Source organism: Girardinichthys multiradiatus, chromosome X, assembly GCF_021462225.1.
Source record: "Girardinichthys multiradiatus isolate DD_20200921_A chromosome X, DD_fGirMul_XY1, whole genome shotgun sequence".
In the NCBI taxonomy this organism is placed as follows: domain Eukaryota; kingdom Metazoa; phylum Chordata; class Actinopteri; order Cyprinodontiformes; family Goodeidae; genus Girardinichthys; species Girardinichthys multiradiatus.
Genome location: NC_061817.1, coordinates 19,717,201 through 19,739,522, shown reverse-complemented (window position 1 = coordinate 19,739,522; position 22,322 = coordinate 19,717,201). Strand labels below are relative to the sequence as shown.

At 37.4% G+C, this 22,322-nt stretch overlaps 1 protein-coding gene and 1 long non-coding RNA gene across 2 annotated transcripts; one reads left to right on the top strand and one right to left on the bottom strand.

Moving 5' to 3' along the window:
• Window positions 1–1,464: 1,464 nt before the first annotated feature.
• Window positions 1,465–22,049, top strand: LOC124863179 (voltage-dependent calcium channel gamma-1 subunit-like). The gene is made up of 4 exons (XM_047357448.1): window positions 1,465–2,175; window positions 14,892–14,966; window positions 19,530–19,667; window positions 19,854–22,049. The coding sequence occupies exons 1-4, from the start codon at window positions 1,935–1,937 to the stop codon at window positions 20,084–20,086; spliced, it is 687 nt and encodes a 228-aa protein (XP_047213404.1). The 5' UTR covers window positions 1,465–1,934; the 3' UTR covers window positions 20,087–22,049.
• LOC124863180 lies at window positions 13,786–16,894 on the bottom strand. Its single transcript, XR_007037066.1, has 3 exons — window positions 16,828–16,894; window positions 13,892–14,088; window positions 13,786–13,816 (listed from the first exon to the last, which is right to left on the bottom strand). It is a non-coding gene; the product is annotated as an uncharacterized LOC124863180 (long non-coding RNA).
• Window positions 22,050–22,322: the final 273 nt, after the last annotated feature.

Below are 22,322 nucleotides of genomic sequence, written 5' to 3'. Positions count from 1 at the left end.
GTTTGACTCCAGGTCTGGGGTCTTTCTGCATGAAGTTTGCTTGTTCTCCCCATGCATGCATGCGTTCTCTTCAGGTACTGTGGCTTCCTCTCACATTCCAAAAACCTGACTGTTAGGTTAATTGGACTCTCTAAAAATTGCCATTGTGTGTTAATGGGTGTGTGCATGGTTATTTGTCCTGTGTGTGTCTGTGTTGCCCTGCGATGGACTGGCGACCCGTCCAGGGTGTACCCTATCTTTCACCTGTAGACCACTAGAGATAGGCACCAGCTCCCCCTTGACCCAATATTGAAGAAGCGGGGATGGAAAATGGATGAGTGTTCTCTAATAAGCCTTTGAGGCGTTGTCAGAACAGATGTTTTTATACTGACTGTAAATTACACACAAATGGACTGTTTGCTTATTGGGTGAATTTGAAGGCATTGAGCTTTATTTAGTAGTGTCAGAGTAAAGGGGGCTTAATATAAATGCACACCAAACTTTTCGGATTTATATTAGTGTATAAATCTTGAAAACCATGAATTATCTTTTTCTTTTCTTATACACGCTTTACAATGGTCTATTACATATGATCATATAAAAATAAACTGCAGTTTATGGCTGTAAGATTCCAAACTGCAGGGAAGTTTAAGGGGTATGAATGCTTTTGCAAGACACTGCATTCCAGGATTGTATTTTGTGTCCTCTTGACTTTATGTTTTGCTTTAAATATCTCAAAGTTTAAAGTATAAAAAACCCCCAGAGCTGTGTAAGCGGTGACAGAGCTGAAAATGGGCCAGAGTCCCATCTAAAGTGGGGCACAGAGGTCTATAAAAATCTTGTCCATTTATGCAGGGAGATTTACAGGAAAGATGTTTATTGTGCACTTTAGATCTATCATGTTTAAAAAAATCTTAGTAACAAACCCCTGATGACTGGTAATAATTGAAAACTCAGCTACCTGTATGATTTCAGACTTTCAAAGGACATTTCGTTTATGATACTCGAGTTAAATTAATAAATGTTGAGTATAAATATGCAGATAATTTTCCCATATATAATTTTCCACATAATTTTGAACAATGTAAACTGAATAAATATCAGATTCTACAGGTGTGAAGTAAAAGCCCCTTTTCTGTCATAAAAATCTGGATCAGCTGGTGGCATCAGGTGGGGCCATTATTTTAAATCTTGACAACTGATTGGCTGTGAAGTAGATCAGCCATTTCAGACTGAAACTAATAAAGGAAATCTCTTCCTCCCCAGACGTCCTATGGCACATGGCGCTTGAGACAACTGAACAAGATTGGACTAAATAAGAGTACGACAGAGACGTGACAGAGAATGTTCCAGATACAAGATGGATTGATAAGTGTTTGGCACAGTGATGATTTATTGAAGATTGATGTCAGAAAATGCGGGTTGTTCCTAATCAGATGGCCTTTGATGTTGTTAGAACTGCAGGGAAACACTCAGAGTTAAAAAAATATGTTGAAACTTTAAATCAAAGAGCCCAGTCTTGCTCTAACACTGTCCCCAAATGCGTTGTTAAAAAGTATTGATGTATTAGGCATAAAAAGATCCAGGTACATCTTTGTCGTTTAAGTGAATTACCTCAGTTTACCAAAGGCGAGCAGGGAGGGAGAGGAAGAGAGGCAGAAACTAGGGCACTGTTATCTGGCCTCTTTTTACCAACCACTAGGCACAAGGCAGAGAATGAAAAAGAGAGAACCTTGAAGAGCAGGAGAGACAAAAGAAGACATCAGCAGTGTGGTGAAGGCAGCAAAACATCCGGAGACAATGTTCGATGTCAAGGACTGAAGACAAAGAAGAACAGGAGCACCTTCCACTGCAGTCTGCGCAATCACTTGCACAACTGACGCAAACTGGTGGCAAACACGTGCACGGACCCGCACACCCCTACGGCTTAGTGCGCACAAACTTTGAGCAGCAACATGTTTGAAGAGCAGGCAACAAAGGTCAAGATCATATCTGTGGTGATCATGGTGGGCATGTCGGCGATGCTGGCTGCAGTGGTGACCGACCACTGGGCTGTCCTGAGCCCCCGGGTGGAGAGGCTCAACGCCACATGTGAGGCGGCCCACTTTGGCCTCTGGAGGCTTTGCAAGAAGAGCATCTTCATGGTGAAAGAAGACCCTCAGGGCAAAGGATGTGGCCCCATCAGCTTACCTGGAGGTATGGAGCATCCCGATCTGAAATCATTAAATTAAAACTTCATCTGTGAATATCTTTTAGTCCTTGTGCTTAAGGTTCATATCATGAAGTTGTATTTATTGTTATTATGATCATTTATTGTGGCATAAAATCTGTGGTGTTGCATTTCTAGACATGACTAAATGGGTACATTTTAATAATCTACGGTTACTAATTTTTAATAAACAAAAGTGATTCATATTACTAACCACATTTGCTTCAACAGCTAAGAATACATTAAAGGATAATTTCTGAGGAAATCAAAGAGTTATTTGGGTCGTATCAACGCCAAGTTCACCCTTGGAGCAGCAAACCCTCTTTAATCTGTGGATCTGCCCCTTCTTCTGCTTTTATCCTCCCATGTGCCAGCACATTTGCTGGCATGTGTGCAGACGTTCACGAGAACATAAACATGAATAAGTGGTTGGACTTAACGCCTCACAGGTCACTATGGCCAGCGTCTCTATGAACCATCTATATCTTCCACAGAGGAACTCGCTGAAGAATCTGCCAATTAAGCACAGTAGAGCAGCCGAAATGAATGAGCATCTCTTCGACGCATTACGGCTAAAGAAGCGCAAAGACTTTCTGTTTGGCATAAAACTACATGGATCTTTTGTCATGTCATAATCAGACTCTCTTTAGGGTAAAATGTAAGATTTCAACTTGCTTATCTTGCCTTTTAACAGATTCTTTACAAGCTTTGCTCAAATCATATGAGAAACTTTCAAGAGTGCAATTCTTAAGGAAAGCATTTATTACTTTGTGGTTAAATTATTGGATGATTGGAATAACTGGATGGTATCGCATATAGTAAGTAACAAAAAAAGTGAAATTATTGCAACTTGTATCTTTAAAGATATTTTCATCTAAATTAGCTTCATAGCTTTAATTACAAGGGTTCTCTCCTGGCAGAACAAGCCCCTTTGACTTTGCCTCTGGCTTCTCCAGCACCTCAGGATCAGTACAGGGCTTAATGAAGTGTGGCTTTCCGCCCCAGCTCATGAGTTAGAGTACACCTGAGAGACTCAGGAGGAATGAAAGAAATTGAGAGAAGAGAGCAGAAGTGGTACATAGGCAGGGATACCTCTGTTGAGACAGAGATACTGAGCATTTTGGAATAAATAAGAAATAGGATATAAGACCGAAATTGTAACTGATAGTCTCACAGTTTGACAAATTAATCAGTTTACGAGGATGTCATCACAAAGCACCCTGCATATCACTGAACTCCCTGGTAAACATGTGCAATAAGCTTAAAAAACTTTCTGTCTTGCCTTCTCTTTTAACAATTCAGAGTTTTGGAGAATACAGAAAAGAGTCTTTGACCAATATTTTTTGCACAATCTTTCTAGATTGCCCCGAGTCCTTTCTTATATGCTTTTCTCATCAGGTTTGTGATTAGACAGAAACCCCCAAGCAGACTTACATGTCATGGTCTTTGGTTTTGCTTGTAGTTTGTTTCCTGCTTCATTTTAGGACGTTAATTTCCTCACATGGCACCGCTGATCTTGATACTTCTCATTTTAGCTTTCCATTACTCATAATTGCTTTCTCTGCCTTGAGTATTTTCACTTTTAACTTGGGTAAGTAGTTTGTGTGCTCTGCTCAAATTTTATCAGGTTGTTTGCTGGTTTGCTCACGCTCATTTAGTTCCTATATGACTCCAGTGGGCTGCACCAGTTATGCAGAGTTTTAGACACAGGAAAGCTCTTTAAAGAAACAACATAATTTCTTAAAGATTCTCTACTTGGATTTGCAAAATTCAGATTGGAACAAGGAGGTAAACTATTGTTTATCCCATGGGTGGTAGATGAGTAAAAGTAGTTTCTTATCTTTCTGTCAATTTTATTCCAAGTAACTATGAAAATTTTGAGATTGCTTCAAGCTTAAAGGTTTTATTTAGGGATTTATAGGCTCATTTTACCTAAACAGCTCATTTGCTACCAGTGTTGATAGTTCTTTATAGTGGCAAGAGTGTTAAATCATTGTCATTGGTTTCCTTACACTGGGGAAGTTCCTAATTTGAAGCAGAAACTAACAAAATGGCTGCTTTTGACTTCGGGAAAACTTTTTCAGGATTGTGAATTGTTTTCTGGAGCTATTCGCTACCCCTTTCAATTCCCACTGGGATGAAAGCAGATTACGTGGAATACGTGGAAAATCTTCCTGATAGGAAGGTTGTACTTTTGGTTGTATACTAAATTTTCAGGGCTGTGATTTGCGCGTGCTATGCATTTTGGATTATGTTGCATTTTTATATCCTTCATCATTTTAGTTTAAAGTACTATAGAAATCATTGTGGTGATGGAAAAAGAATTATGCATTTTACATGTTGATCTGTCAGAGCTGGGCCTTCACCTTCAGTAAATTTCTATGAGTTTTCTTTTATGGACTTAGTTTTGTTAGAGGATCCATTTAAACATCTCATCTGATATATACAGTCTACTTATCGGAATCGATTGGCAATCCATTTTTTTCCCATGAGAAAATCTGTGGTCTCCCTTATGTTTGTTTAACCTTTTATTCCACTTTCCTTAATCTCAAATATGCTTTGAGTGTGGTTTAAAAGCTGCTCATTTTCTATGCCGTGTTTTAGAGGGATCGAGTAGGAAGGAAAGGTAAATGAACAAAGTGCTCACTTGCTCATTTACTTTCAAGTAGGAACTTTAAAGGCATTGTCATTAAAGAAAGAATCACGCTGGTGGGTAAATACATTGCAATACAGAGTATATACACAGTACTTGATTATTATTAAGCATGTTCACAGTGTGGTTAAACTGTGAGCAACTAATGCCCACAATTATTCTTTGCCATCCATGAACAGTCATGGATTTGAGCTGAAGGGTAATGATGATTTCGTACTTTCCAGTCTGCTCAGCTTAGAAGTCTATGCCACACAAATTTTGCCACAATTCTCTGCAGACGCCCACATGCTGGCAATATTTTTGTGACCACTGTGCCTGTGTGTGTCATTAGCAACAATAAAACTCCCATTTCGAATGGTGGCAACAAAGAGATAAAGAAAATTAGCGCTCAGACCAACAACAACAAAATAAATAAAACTTGTTTTTGACAAATGTAGAGTGGGGAGGTCTGCTGTTTCCCCTATTTAGAGAATGTATCTCTCAAGGACAAAAAAGGACACAAAAACTGCATTAATTTTACTTAAACGGCACGATATTTATCATCAAAATAAAGTCTGTCTCAGGAAGAACCATACTGTTGTTGTCAGCATGTAACTTTGTCTAGTGAAGTAAATGCAAGCTATCATTATGATCCCCAGATCTGAAGGTGATAGCTTTAAGCTTAACATACTGTTTCCATGTTTGACACTCTTATTATGAAATGCGAAAAAAATCAAACTGGCCTGTTCGTGTTGACAGAGTTGGAAACATTTCAAGTATTTGGTAGAATGACTATCTGGTGATAAAGTTATAGACAGGATCCGAACGTTTTGACGGTACGAACACCCCAACTGACTAACCGTTAGTAGCTAGTGATGCTAAAGTTGGTCCAGAGCTTTCAATCGACACCAAACTGAAGGCCTATTACAATGTTATTAATGCGTCTGGACTACATTTGATAATATCTAGCTCAAAATCTGAAATACTTAAAATGATCAAAATTGGAACTGATAATTTCACACTGAATAGAGATTTTTTTTAAACATGAAATATATGAATGATTTTAACATACCATGTTTTAGAAATTGAAATCAAAAAAGATTTTCCATTTCAAAGTCAAATCGATTGAACTTTGTCTTTTTATCTTTTGGACAAATGTTTGCCATTTAGGATCAGAAACTAACCTCTTGTTGGAATGAAAAGAACTTTTAATCTAAATTTGCCATAGATGTGAATAGTTCTGGGCTTAACTTTCCCTTTTTGGTTAAAAATTAAGATCTGAAATAGATTAAATGTAAATTACATCATCACGTCATGGTGGGAATAAACTGTGCAATTGCAAAAACTACTAGTTCAGTTCTTATTAGTTACATTCAATATCTATTATGTGTAACACAGTACAGCAACAGCACATTATATCTATAAATCATACAGTACATTTGTCTGTTTTGTTCTCCGGACCCACAGAACTTTAATGTACATTTTGTTAAACTGGTTTAAAGCCAGTTGCTTAGTTTATGTTTCCCAGTTTACTGTGTTGACTGCAAGTAAAGCACAGTGTTGTGACCAATGATGTGTGCTCTCACAGATTACATCCTTTATGAATCATATACCCACACACGCAATAGTGATTGGACTAACATTTTCCTAAAAGACGAGGGGGTTAGTCGTGAAGAGGACAGTACACAAACACTCATCTCTATCTACATTGCTTTTGATAAGTGGTTGTGTAACAACAGCAACTAAACTGTGAACCCAAACGGCTTTCAAAATTAGCCTCCTGCAAGTGACGCATGACAGCTTGAGTGCTGTAAAAATCAAACAAACCCTTTATGGAGCACATCATGCAGCACGGCTGGGAAATAAAGAGCATAAATGGAGCTTTTGGGTGCATGTGCATGTTCATATGCATACGTGCTGGAAGAGGCAGCGGAGACAGGTTTAGTATCAAATGTGTTTTAGAGCTTCTTTCTTTCCTTTAGTGGAAAGAAAGTGTGCCTAGAATACATCTTTACATATAATATTTCTAGTTTCTGCTTTTCTTTTTCCGACCCAAAGCACTTTGATCTTACACTCAGAAGCACCAATTTGCCCTTGAGCCTTTTCACCTTCTCTACACCCATTTATTTCCCTCTCTCGTGTGTCGGCTGCGTGCTTTGAGTGGAAAACCAAACAAGAGAGCAGGTGAGGGGCTGGACTCCACCTATAATAACACAACATGCTTACAGCTATAGTTTGAATTACTCTCTAAATATATATGTATATATATATATATATGTATCTATATATAACCCAGACCATCATCATTTGACAGTCATTATGAAAGGTCGGCTTTCACAGGAAGGGAGGTTTCTGTTGAGTTGTTGTGTCCCATTTACCGGAGCTCCTGATGGAATAGCTCTTCATTCACCACTGTGCAAGCTTTTCACACTGACCCTGAACCAGTCAGTCATTCTGTGTAAGAACCACCTCACAGACTTTAGGCAAAATAAAGAAATACAAGAACTTACAAGAATTTAGGGACAGGATAAATAAAAAACATAACAAAGAACAAATGTGAGATGATGTGGAACAAACTGAAACAGAGTTGCTGGTGGAAAATGTGGAGAAGGTAGATGGTAAATCGGAAGCTCCACATCAAAGAGAGAAGATGAGAGTTTAATGGAAAGAGGTGAAACTAAAATGACAGGCGACACTTTACTTTAATCATCCTCCCTCTGGAACTAAATCTCCCCATTAGCAAGACTGCAAGGTCGATGATACGGACCCAGATGTTCTCCTTCTCAGTAAATGTTTACTGTTTGGAGGGGCAATCATACCATATTTGTTTTTAACCTTTTCCAGTAAGTTTTACGAGATATTGTCAGTCTGAAGCCAAGAAAAGAAAAACAGTGAAATTAATGGAAAGTATTCTAACTTTTATGCTGTAAGCGATTAAACTACTAAAACAAATCTGAATGTTTGCCTTTTGTTTATCTTTTCTTCCAGCCATTTTTCAGTTGAAGATGAATTAGTAACCGAATATGTAGTTTTTCTCTTGACTCTTTTTGTTTTAACTTATTTGTTATCTGCAAGTCCTGAAAAAAAAAAAAAACATTACATTATTACACTGCCTTGTAAAATTATTTATACCCTGTTGTCTATGAGGCCAACTGCGAATGCATGAGAGCTTCAGGAAAGGACTCTGTTGACACAGACTTGTTGAACAAGAGGATTTTTATTTCAACCAGGCCCACATCAAAAGTTACAGATTGGTACGCCAATATGAAGGAATCTGTTGATCTTTAGACACAGCCTCTTTTATAGACTTCCTGTCAGCACATATACAATAACATATCTGGCATTTTTCATCATATAGCTCTGACTTTAAGGACAGTCTTTCTTTACAAGCACACACGCTCCATATTTGGTCTCCCTTAGTCTGTAGTTTTCGACTGTTACTAAGCATGGTCCAAACCTGCGTACCTTGCGTTTTTTCACTCCCAGCGTTGTAATATGCTCCAGGCTTAGCTTGAGGGCTCAATTCCTAAGGTATTCATCTACAACCCCTTGAATGTTTTTGCGTTTTATCTTATTAAAACAAAAAATTGGAATATATTAGATTGAGATTTTATGTGATAGGGCAACAGAAAGTAAGACAAAATTGTGAAGTAGCCAGAAAATAATATATAGTTTTCTTCTAATTTTACAAATAACAATCTGTAGGTATGCTGTAGGTTTAGATTTAGTCCTCTTTTTTTTAATACCCCTACATGGAAATCTGTGCAACTATTTGACTTCCAAAGTTTCTTTTGTGAAGGCCTCAGACATTTGTTAGAGAACATCAATGAAAAAACAACATCATGAAGGTCAAGGGACACAGAAGCTAGGTCTGGGATGTAGATGTGGAGAAGTTTAAAGCAGGTTTATGTTATAAAGCAATATTCCAAGCTGTCAACATCTCAAAGAACACTGTTCAATCCAGCATTAGAAAACAAAAAGAATATGGAACACCTATAAAGCTACCAACACAAACCCAACCATCTAAACTGACACACACTGTAAGGAGAGCACCAATTGGAGAAGCAGCCAAGAGGCCGATAGTAACTTTGGAGGAGCTCCAGAAATCTCTTGATTTTTAGTCGAGTGGCAAGAAAAAGCCAAAGAAAGCGAAATGTCATGTATGACACAGTAAACATGTCGTTTTAACATCAACAAAAGGTTATAAAAGAGTAAGACTGAATATTCGCACAAATAAAACATATTTTATTTGTTAAGATTGGATAGTTAATAACTCCCTATAATCTTTTGTTAGGTATACTGGCCTTTAAAGTTTTGTAATCTATGCTTCCACGGCCATCAGAGCAAAACATTTCAAGCCTTATGTCCCCCCCAGTTTCCAAAACAAAAAAAACATAAAAAAGAAATGCTGCTCCCAAGGATCAAGAGTGTACTTTTGTGACTCAATGGTTGTGCCTATTCAAATAATATCCCTAATGATATCCCTTTTAAAAGTACTAGCTGGAATGATATTTTTAACTATGCCACAGTTTATGGAAAAAACATTTTGCTCTCAGCTAGCAATTATGATATTTTTCAGTCTTAATCAATCTCAATAAAATAAAGTGTTTTTGTCATTTAAAGCACATCCAAACTATTTGTTTCTTATTTTTGTATGCTAGGCAGAAAATTGGTTTCATAAAGAATAAAGAAAACAATATAGCTGAACCCAAACACATATTAGCTTAGATTAGCTTGGCCCCAAAGGTGCAGACAGCAAATTAGAAAAGACTAATGAAAATAATATATCTGTACATCTCAGCTGCACTGTGACCCTGCCTCCACTTTTCTAGAGTGCCAGCATATCCATACCTTACATGCACATGCACAGACGTATGTATGCACAGTCCTCTTTATATATGCCTTTACATGAGTAAACAGATAGAACTAGCCGGCAGCAGCCTGTTGCTAGGTTACCCCTTTTAGTGATTCCTTCTCATCATGGTTAAACTGCTCCTCTGTTGCCTCGTGGACACACAAACACACATACACACACACACACACACACACACACACACACACACACACACACTCTTGTTTTGCTATATGTAGTGAGGACCATGTGTTGACTCCCATTGACTTCCATTGATTTTCAGTCATTTTCAACCCTTTCTATGCCCTAACCCTGACAATAACCCTAAACCTAACCATTACCAGTGCATGCCTAACCATAACCTTAACCTAAAGTCAATTCACACCTTAGTCCTAAACCTAACAATTAGCAAAATAGGTCGTGAGGACCAGCAAAATGTCCTCACTTTGGTACAAACGGTCCTCAATTTGATGGTGAAATTGGGAAAATGGTTCTCACTGTGATGCCAAGACAGGAACACACACACACACGCACACACACACACACACACACACACACACACACACACACACACACACACACACACACAGTCACACTATATGCAGACACCAAACACTAGGCAGAGAAAGCACCTGTCTGCTTTATGGGTTTAATCTCAGCAAGGAAGGGTGGCAAGTGTAGAACAGAAGGAACACTTGCTTGGCCTTTAGGTCTTCATCAACATTCGTCTTCTCCCAGATGCCTTTAAAGATGACACATAGATGGATGAGAAGAAAAAACCTGCTCCTTTCCAGAATCATTTCTTCACCGCTGTGGAGGATATCGAAACCCTCTGGTCAAAATACTGATGGCTCAGCAATCAAAATGCAGCGAATGCTTAATTCTTCTTCATGAAGAAATATGTGCAGAGTGAATTGGAATCCAGGCAACATGGATGTCAGAAATGATTTGATGATTTATTTTGAAATGATAGCAAGTTACAGAAACACTGCTGGGATTTGGAAGGGGTGGTGGACATACTGTGATCAGACAGCCAAAAGGATCTGCTGTAGTTGTGCAAGTTATTTCTTTTATAAATGTAGAAGTGTGGAAGACACAGTATGTGATTTTGAGCCAAAATAATTTGTAAGCAGTAAATTTCCCCCAAAATTGTATACCCTAAAGTACTGATGTCAAACAACCTGACGGGGAAATGTACCTTTACTTGACTGGTGGAAAAGGAGGTTTAATAGAAAAAGACTGACTGAGAATACTTGAATTCTTAAAGTTTTGGATTCCTAGGAGTTGTTTGCATGGGCTAATGTAACAGTTTATGGTAAGGACCTTGCTATTTAAAAACTATTGTTGCCTATACAATTAACCATGCAGCAAATTTTTAATACAGGATCCAGTGGCCAGAAAAGGCTTAAAAATGCACAAAGAATAGCCATATTTCCAAATAAACTACAATGTCTGAATATTGTTAAACTGTGAGTCCTAAAAATTTCTTTCCTTCCTTTCCTTCTCTTCTTTACAGTGATTTATCTCTGCTTGAGGCTTTCGTCTCTCTTTTTCTTTCTGTGGTTTTGATTCTCAAACATACACAGAAAAGCAAAAAGAAAAAAAAAAGTGTAACTTAAATATACAATCATGATCATGCCTATTTTTCTCGGGTATTAAGAACAGGAAAAACATTCTGTGACCTTGGTTACTTAAAAATCTACGGTAATTACGAGGGCTGGATGGGTACCGCTTATGTGCTTTATTTTTGTTGTTAAATTGAGGTGTTTGCCTATGTATTAGCAGGGCGCTTTTTAAAGTATACATGTAAAAATGGACACCATCTATTTGTTTAAAGGTTCAGTTTGATAAACCTTCCCCGTCTTTTGACTACACCACCAAATCAAATTTTGCCGTTCATTCTGTTCACCACCTTGGTTTGATTGATGGATTGATTGACCAAGGTGGGAATACCTAAGAAAATATATCGATTCTTTTTGCAGATGACATCTTTTTGTCTTTTAACTCGTGAGGTTATGAGCTGAGTGTTTGAAGGTTTGTCAGTCAATAGAGATTGGATTAAAAGCTTTAAGTTAGGAGTAAGTGACTTCCTCAGATAGATGAAACAGGGAGTTGGGGAATTTTGTTCTTGTTCAAAGAAAGAAAAAGGTAACTTGCAGGAAAAAGCCAGGCTGGCCAGAAAGTAAGGATTTTTTTTTTCATTCGAAAGATCTTCTGATCTTTGAGTATAAGCCACTTGTTCAAGCTCTGGATGTCAGTTTTTTCCATTGGGCTTCTCATGTGATGGTCTAAAAAGATGAAGATTACAGTGATGTAACTGCTGATCTTTTGTGGAAAATCCATTCCTTGGAAAACAGTGTCCTGTATATTTTAGATTTATCCCTGCTTCATTATCCCCTCAGCACTGTCACCATATCTTAAGTAGCTTGTTAAAGACCCATTCATTGAAATCAGCCATGTTCAAGTGGGGAAACACTTAAATCATCCACGACACCCTTGAGAATTGTAACCTCCTTTCCCTGGTTTGGGGCATCAATCAAGAATTCCTTGTAGGCACATTCCATGTGAGTTATTTCAAACATTTCTTCCAAAAATTAGATAGTCAAACTGGCATGATTATATGAGTTGGGACACTTTTGTGTCTACTGGTTTTGAGGAAGTCTGTAAAATGGAGCTCTTAATCTCCATAAGTGCCTGACAGGTTATGAAAACCTACAATTCAGTGTCTCAGAAAATTTTAATATTAGATAGGATCAATAAGAAAGTATATTTTAAACAAAAATATCAGGCTTCTGAAATGTCTGTTCATTTTTATGTACTCAGTACTTGGTGGGCCTCGTTTTGCATAAATTACTGGATCAGTGCGTAGTGGTATGGAGCGGATTAACCCATGGTCCTGCTGAGGTGTAATGGAAGCCCAGGTTGCTTTGATAGCGGGCTTCAGGTCATCTGATTTTCTATGGGGTTCAGGTCAGGCCAGTTTGCTGGTCAATCAAGACAGTAACACCATGGTCATTGAACCAGTTTTTGGTACCTTTGGCAGTATTGACTGTATTGCCACGTCCTGCTGGAAAATTAAATCACCATCTCCATGAAGCTTGTAAGCATGAAGTGCTCTAAAATCTCCTGGTAGATGGCTGTGTAGACTGTGGATTTCAGGAAACACAGTGGACCAACACAAGCAGATGACATGGCACTCCAAATCCTGACTGACTGTGGCAACTTCACACTGGACTTCAAGAAAAGTGGATTCTGTGCCTCTGCACTCCTTCAGAAACTGGGACCTTGATTTTCAAATGAAATGCGAACTTTGCTTTCATTTGAAAAGGGTTTGGACCACCGAGCAACAATCCAGTTCTTTTTCTCCTTAGTCCAGATAAGATGATTCTGTTGATGTCTCTGCTTCAGGAGAAGCGTTACACGAGGAATCCAAAATTTGAAGCCTATGCCCAGGATTTATCTGTGCATATTGGCTCTTGAGCTGCTCACTCCCATCTCAATGCACTCTTTGTAAAGCTCCCCCAAATACTTTGATGGATTTAAGGAGTTGCAGTTATCTCTGTTGCTGGTGCACCTTTTCCTACCACACCCTCCTTCCACTCAACAATTTATGAATATGTTTGGATATAGCACACTGTGAAAAACCAGCTTCTCTAGCAATGACCTTTTATGACCTTCTGGATAGTCAACAGTCTTCCCCATAATTGTGTCGACCATGATATTGCCATTACATTTCATTTATAGATTACAAATGCTTTTCAGAAATTGGTTTTATGCTATATTCTAACTTTCTGAGACACAGAATTTTGGAAGTTTTATTATCTGCAAGCCATAAACACCAAAATAACAAGAAGACTATATTTTACTGTATGTGCAATGAATCAATATAATATACAAGTTTCCCTTTTTGAATTGAAAGATGATATTTAACGTTTGCATGATATTCTAATTTTTTTTAGATCTACCTGTATGATTTTCACATGGGTTTTTACAGTACCTTGCAGTACTAACTGTCACAGTGTCAGATAGCTTTCTGACCCACATGCAGAAAGTTTCAGGAGACTGGTAAAGTTCAACAGTTTATTATGAAAAGTTAGTCACACAGGATCTGGAGGAGGCTTCAGTGGTTCAGTCTGGTGTGCCACTGAGGGAAGGAGGAGAGAGAAGGTGGAAAAGATGCACAGGGTAAGGAGTTAACAGTGCGAAATGGTTTACTTACTGGTGGGAACGGAGGTCCAGGCTGGAGGGAGATAACTGCATCCAGGGAGGCTGAAAGGATTTCTGGAGTGTAGAGCCAGTGAGGAGCCTTGGGTGTGCCGGTAGTCGTGTTGAGATCCAGGAGGTTATTGAACCAGGGAGCATGGGTTAGGAGCCTTGCTTAGCAGGAGTGAAGACCAGGAGGCTACTAGAAATTGCCTTAAACAAAGGAGGAGAAGACAAGGTTAGAACCTTCAAGGCTGAACAATTTCAAGAATACACACTAAAGGTACCACTAAGATTGACACTCAGGGGTCAAATGTCTGGCAAGCAGCTCCTTTAAACTTAATAAAAGTACCAGTGTTAGGTTTTATATCTATTTTTCTCCTCATTAGGTTAGAAACTATGGCTTTGGTTTTTTTTTTAACATCATTTCCTGCAAATATCAACATCACAACCATCACAATCCATCCTCTTTTTGCAATAGTTTATTTATCTGTTTAAAATCTAGAAATAAAATGGTGGTTCTTTAAAAATGAAAACAAATTTCCAATAGTAGATATTTATCAAAAATTGTAAGTTGACTTTTTTTAAAGGGTCATGTAACATTTGCGGCTCTAAACAAGTTTTACGGGGCTGGACTGAGAGCAGTGTTAGTTTTCCATTACCGGTGAAAATGTAATTTGACAAGAGCACCTTCTTCCACATGTTGACTGTGTCATTTAAATGGATTGTAGCACACTGCAAAGGAAACATTGGTCTGTCACGTAAAATATACAAATAACATATAGTAAAGTTTGTGGTTGTAAAGTGATATAATGTGAAAAGGTTCCAGGTATTAATTCTGTTGCAAGGCACTTCAAATTTGAGTAACGTCTGTGTAATTTTAAGCTCACCTATGAGGTTCATTGTGAGTTTACATTACAACACAATAGCTGGTGGTGCATAAGTATATAATTATTTTCTGCCTTTAATCCCTCATTCTTCTCATTATGTTGTCGTCACTGTCTTTTCTTCTGCAGCAAAAAACTGCTCCTACTTCAAACACTTCACATCGGGTGAAGAAGCTGAGGTTTTTGAAGTGAAGACCCAGAAAGGTGGGTGTATCTTCACTAACTCAGACCACAAAGTACCACAGCACCACACTGTCTATGCTGAACAGAAACATCTAATAAAATAAAAGGGGAAAAGACAGAACACAGTAAGGCAGGCAGATAGTGGACATCTGATTATATACTCTGTTATGTCATAAATGTTTGAACATGTCAACAAATTTTGGTGCCACATTTAGGACTCCAGCTGGAAACTAGAGGGCAATTTGGAGCGTATTGCTCTTTCAACACAAATATCTCATAATGGCAAAACGGTCTAAATGCCATGGTTCCGATTTATCCTATGTGTTTTCTTGTCTAATTTATAATACAAAGAAAAGTGAAAGAAATAGTAATATCTTGATGAATGGTTTCAGTTAAAAACCATACATTCAAATAAACTGTCATTAATTGACATTCTTACTCTACATTTAGTTATAAATAAAATAAATGTGCTTATTTTTAGCTATGGTGTAACATTATCAAGATAATTAATAACATTTAATGATAATATCTAAATAATAATATTTATAATGTAAAAGCAAATTTGTTACTAATAACACAAAAAAATAAGTTTGCTTTAAATGTTAATGGCTTTCCAATGAAGCAAAGGTAAATATTACAGAAAGCCAACAAATTAAGAAATAACAAAAAACAAATCCAAGAGAGGCCAGCCAAAAACTAAATCTGATATGTTGTTATCAGCACATGAATTTTGAAAAGAAATACTTTAAGGGACGAGAGCTTGGTGCTGCAAACCTTCTGTTACCTATTTGTGGTCCAAAAAGTGTGAAGTACTAATATTAAACAGGAACAAAACTCTGAACAAGATTTTACCAGACTGATTAATTCCCAGTTAACAGAACCAAAGATATTCATACTTTGAAAAGAAAAAAAAAAAAACTGGACACAGCAAATAAAATAATTTAGGCACAAACATGCTTAAAAATATTATAAATTGATGCATTTCAGTTTTCACTCAAATGTTCAGTAAAAACACAAATTTCTATTTTTTTCTATAAAACTGGCATTTATGGAAAATAAACATATTACTTTAAAAACACACTGAAGGAAATGTGATCAAAAGTGAACGTGATTAAGCCCGTGTTAAATTTCACATGGTTAAAGTACGTGAGAAATTTAAAACACATGTAAAAATTCATGTTTTGCACATAAGAAAACATGGTTTGGTACATTCTGATGATTTAATATGTGAAACACATTCTCTTGTGAAACCACTGGGCATGTATGCGCAATGCACATATAAACCCCACTGAATTACATTTAAATAGCTTGAACCTTATCTAGCATTTTTCCAGTCATACTTGCTACAAAATGCTTTAACAGTACAAGTCAGCACCTTGCTGTTATGATTTGGGGTTGTTTGGTTTTTGTTTTGGGTTTTTTCTTTATATCTTTTTCACAGTTGAAGTTTTGAATCGTTCTTCTGTTTGTTTTCCTGGTCATGCTTTAGTTTTTGTATTCATGTTTTGCTAAGTTGTTTTCTTGGATTGGGCTTCTGGTTATGCTTTGATTTCATGTTTTTCTAGTTTGATTTCTATTAGTTTGTATTCTTGAATTCCTGTTTTTGCCACAGCCACGTTTTGTTCTGTCTGTCAATTAAGTTTATTTGGTTCACCTGCTCAAAGTTAATCTGTCTCCTTGCTCCACCTGGTTTTCACTCCATATATACACACCTGTTCAGTTAGTCATCGCGGAAACATTTCTCATATCATGTCTTGTTTTCAATTCATGCTCATGTCCTGCTGTTCTGACCAAGCCTGTCTTGCCAGCCTGCCCATGTCTGTTTTTGCCGTCACCTCCTGTGAGTGAGTTTTTTTTTGTTATTAAATATTTTTTCACTTACCATCATGCTGCCTGCTAGTCTGCATTCTGGGTTCGTCCGTTGCTCAAGCCCTAACACTTGCCCAAAGACGCTAAAATGGTGGTGGAGGAAGATGGAATCAAACCTACAGCATGTTGAGCACCAAACATTTCCACACAGCTAAAACAGTACAAACACCAGGATGGGTGATTAACATTTTGCAAACATTCACTTACTTGATGCTTGCAACACATCCCAAAAAAACTGGGTCATGGCGTGTTTACCACTTACATCACTTTCCTTATAACAACACTCAATAAGCGTTTAGGAGCTGAGGACACTAATTGTTGAAGCTGTGTATGTGAAATTCTTTCCCATTCTTGCGTGATGTACAACAGTCCACCTCCGTTGTCGTATTTTGCTTGGGATTGTCTTGCTGAAAAAGATGTTGCTTGGAGCAATCTCTAGCTCAGCTGTTCCTTTCAGCATTGATGGTGCATTCACAGATGTGCAATTTACCCATGCCTTGGCCACTAACACACCCGCATACCATCACATATGCTGACTATTAAACTTTGCCCTGACCACAATCCAGATAGTCCTTTTCTTCTTTGGCCCACAGGACAGGACATGATTTCCAAAAACAATTTGAAATGTGGACTGTGGACACAGCACAGTTTTCTAATTTGCGTTAGTCCATCTCTGATGAGTTCGGGCCCAGAGAAGCTGGTGGCATTTCTGGCTGTTGTTGAGTTATGGCTTTCGCTTTGCAAGGTTGAGTTTTAACTGGTACTTGTAGAGGAAGTGATGAACTGTGTTAACTGACAATGGTTTTCTGAAGTTTTCCTGAGGGCATGTTGTAATATTTGTTACAGAATGATGTCGGTTTTTAATGCCGTGCCTCCTGAGGGGTCGAAGGTCACAGGCGTTCAATGTTGGTTTTCTGCCTTGCTGCTTACATGCAGAGATGACTTCAGATTTCCTGAATCTTTTGATGATATTGTAAGCTGTAGATGATGAAACCACTTGAGACATAATTTTTTTAAGAAAGACTTTTTTGACAAAGTTTTGGAATTCATTTTTAGTTTTTCTAAACCTTTAAAACACTGTCAAAACAATTTACTTTTAATCTGTTAAACAATTTGTGCCCTGCTCAAAAACTACCAAAACTACCCTCTTAAGTCATTAGAGACAAAAATCTCCATTGTAAAAATAGTAGACTTGAATATTTTTTTTCTGCTTTTATGTTATATATACTAATCAACTTCAGGGGTTCAACTATTTTACGTGCCACTAATAAAAAAAATTGTTACTTTCCGCATACCAAGGTTGTTTTAACCTACTTTTGATATGTCAAGGATTAGTTATTACAAAATAGTCATGCATTATGAGATGTTAGGGTGTAATCTTTGGAAAAAAAAAACACTTTTCAGCACTAAAATACAACTGTTTCCCCCATTATCAGGGATGTATTAAATGCATTAGTTTTTATGCTAATGTGACTGTCCTTAGTAGACGATGCTGTCAGCAACACATGCACTCGTTAAAGTATAAACGGGTATATATTGCCGCAACTGCCGTCGGTCTGCTTTCATCTCATATCCAATTAAGATTTCTGTAAACTTTGATTGTCAAATTCTGAATGTGAAAGGATTCCCATATGTTTCACGTGTGCCAGTCATACCTTTTAATAACGTGACATATAAAGCTTCCATATGTGAACACTTTGTCAAAATTTTTCATACTTTATTAATACCAAAGTGGAAATTAAATATGTGGAAATTATATCAAGTAGTAAAATTTCCCATTTAAGAATTATGTTGTGTAGTAACATGTGGAAAAACCTCCCATAAAGAAAACAATTTTTCAAACATGTAAAACATTTGTTTTTCATGCACAGTATATTAGACATGAGAGATGTTTTCCCACATGAAAACTATATTGTGTAGTTACTTGGGAAACACATGTACCTTTCACATTTTAAATATTTTGCCACTTCATTTGCGCTTTTGTTGTCCAATGTTTTTCATCGCATGTCTCCACATGTTACATGGGGAAAGCGTTGAACTTGATATACTTAACATATAAAATGTTTTCACATGTTTTTCACCATGTGTTTCATGTGTGAAAATTAAATTGTATCATAAAGTACCTTGGAACTGAACATTACTTTCCTATATGTTTTACGTGTGGAGATGTTTTCACATGCTATAAATATTTGTACCTGTTCTATTTGAAAAAAACACATGTTTTTCCCATATAATAACTGAGAATACTTTACACCAAATATATTTCAAGATCTGGGATTGTGAGGTGAAATAGGACCAGTCTAATCTCAGCTAGAGTGTTATATAGAAGCAAAAAGCAGATCTTTGTCTGAGAAACAGACAAAAAGGGAGGAGGCGGGAAGAGAGAGACATGTTCTAATCATCTCGTTAAAAGCTTACAGCATCTTGTCTGTCATGGATATGGCATTATTGCCGGTTTGGATCTGTTTTTGTTGTTTTTTTTAAGTGGGGCTAATTTAAAGACTAATTATCTGGTTCATAACATTGGTTGGATACTGAAACAATTATCCTACACAGTCTCAGTTTTTAATCACCATGCTGATCCTGTCTGTCTTGTCCATCACATCTCATTCACTTTTCTTTAACATGATTGCCCTTGATTTTTTCAGATGTTCTTTCCTTCTTAGCTATGCATCCTCCCCTGGTTTCTTATTCTTATTTCCTTTGCCTCCCAAGAGTACAATATCTCAGCTGCAGCCATCACCATCTTCAGTCTGTTCTTCATGATCCTGGGCACTCTGTGTGTGATCTTTTCCTTTGGAAAAGGCCGAGACTACTTGCTCCGACCTGCTGGGATGTTCTTTGCCTTTGCAGGTCAGATATGGCAAACAATACATCTTTATATAACCATGTATTTTTCCTCAGGTTGCAGAGTTTGCTATATTTTTGGTTTAAGTTTCTGTTGACAAGGCTAATTTTTTTACAGGCCTATTTTCTAGCTAATGCATCTCTTTATTAGATGAATACAACAAAACAGATCCTCTCTGTTTTGGCATGCAGGCCTTTGCATTATCATCTCTGTTGAGGTGATGCGCCAGTCTGTCAAGCGAATGATCGATAGCGACGAGACCATTTGGATTGAATACTATTACTCCTGGTCCTTTACCTGTGCCTGCGCCTCCTTCACCCTGCTCATCCTCAGTGGAGCTGCCCTCCTTCTTATCTCCATGCCCCACATGCCTCGTAACCCCTGGGAAACCTGCATGGATGCTGAGCCGGACACCTTGGATTAGCTATGAGTGATTTTACAGGAATCAATTGTAAACAGAGTTTTAAAAAAGCTGTTGGTTGTGTATCTTTTAACCCTTTAACTTTGTGTAGCTCAAGTAAAAGTTGTTAGGTTTACTTAGAATTAGGATAAAAAATTTTTAGCTGTATTTTCTTTCTTCCTTTTTCAGACAATATTCCAAAATGTAATCTCCACTGGTTTTAAATTCAAATTTATGCAACATTAACGATTTTAAATTACAGTGCCTTGCAAAATTCTTTTTGTCTTGTGACCTTTTTCACATTTTGTTGTGTAAAAATCACAAATTTCAATATATTTTTGGGGGGGATTCTTGCCATGGACCAACACAAAATAGTTCTCTGTGAAGAACCTGTTTGTCAAATAACATTAGAAAACTGAGCATCATGAAGACAAAGGAACACAGCAGACAGGTCAGGGAAAGTAAAGCAGGGTTTGGTTACAAAACAATATGTCAGTCTTTTCAATCTATCATTCACATATAGGGAGGATATGGCACAACCACAAACCTACCAAGACATGAATGCCCACCTAAACCGAGCAGAAAGGAGAGCATTAATCAGAGAAGTAACAAAGAGATCCATGGTAACTCTGGAAGAGCTGCAGAGATCCACAGTTTAAGTGGGAGAATATTTTGACAAGGAAGCTTTTAGTCATGCACTTTGCAAGAAGAAAGCCAATTTTCTAAGAAAGCCTTAAGAAGTCTCATATAAAGGTTGCTGCAAGTCACGTAAGGGGGACACATCAAGCATTTGGAAGATAGTGCTCTGGTTAGATGACAACAAACGGCGCTGCACATCACCCTGAACCCATCATCTCCAGAATGAAACATAGTTGTGCCAGCAGCGTGCTGTTCAGATGCTTTTCTTCAGCAGGAACCAAAAACTGGTCAGAGGGAAAGGAGTAGAGGGAGAAACAGCATGAGACTGGAAGAAAACCTGTTTGGAGCTGCAAAGAGTTGAAACTGCAAATGGAGGTTCACCTTCCAGTAGGACAAAGACCCTAAATATCAAAGAATATTAATGTGTTAGAATTACCCTGTTAACGTCCAGACCTAAATTAAAATGGAGTCTGTGGAAAGGCTTTAATATTGCTGTTCACTGAGTCCCTCCATCTCCATCTGACCAAAGTTGAAATGTTATTTTGTGTTGTTCGTTTGCATAAAATCCCAAAAAAGACATTGAAGATTGTGGTTGTAAGGTAAAAAGATGTGAAAAAGATCACAGGGTATGAACACTTTTGCAAGGCTCTGTATTCGCAACATATGTATTTTTAAACTGCCATTATATTCTAAAAATACATATTGAGATTCATTTAAGGCTGTAAGTATAATAGCTATGATATTTAGGAAAATTAAACCGTTTTGTACTCCCTTTACCTGTAAATGAAGCATCAGTTCTACTGCTAATCATTTAGTGACTGCTCGATAAATACCTAATTTAGACAAACTCCTTTTACCCAGTTGTTTCACGTATTGTTAGTCACCTGTGCCTAATGTGTTTTGATGAATCACTGTGGCCCAGCAGTCATTCAGCTGATGCAGGTGCAGTGAAATTAAAGACCCCTGAAGGATGCCGTTTCACAGGAAAAGAAAATTTGATAGGAACATTACTCAGCTGAGGCTTTTTACTGGAGTAATCAGGACAAACCTGTTATCATAGTTATCACACTGTGACATCATGACAATATGGCATTACATTTCAAGCTTTTTAATAACTACATTTATTAGAGCTAAATTACAGCTCAAAGTGTTAATGTTATCTAGTAAGAATGCGAGATGGTAGATCTGAGTGGTTATCTAAAAATCCAAAATGTGTGTTTTTTCTTTGCTGTGTCATGAGAGCAGGCCGGAAATTATATTAATCATGTATAATTTATATAAGCATTTTTACATAAGATTAATATTTGTCTTTTTCAGAAGAATGAATAAAATATTTAAGTCCTCCAAATGTTTGTATTTTTACTTGAGGTTTGGTCACATCTGTCACTTTTATAAATTCAGGAATGCAAGCAGAAAATTATGTAATGGGTGACAAAATGGGGGCATGAATATTCTTGGGGTGACAAAAACCTACGTTGGCCGGGAGTTGCAAACCAACATTACAAAATCTGAAACAATTTACAAAGCCTGATACAAATTTATATTTGAGAAAACAAATTTACAATGTAAAAAACACATTTACATTTGAACAAACAACTTTACATTTCAGAAAACACTTTTA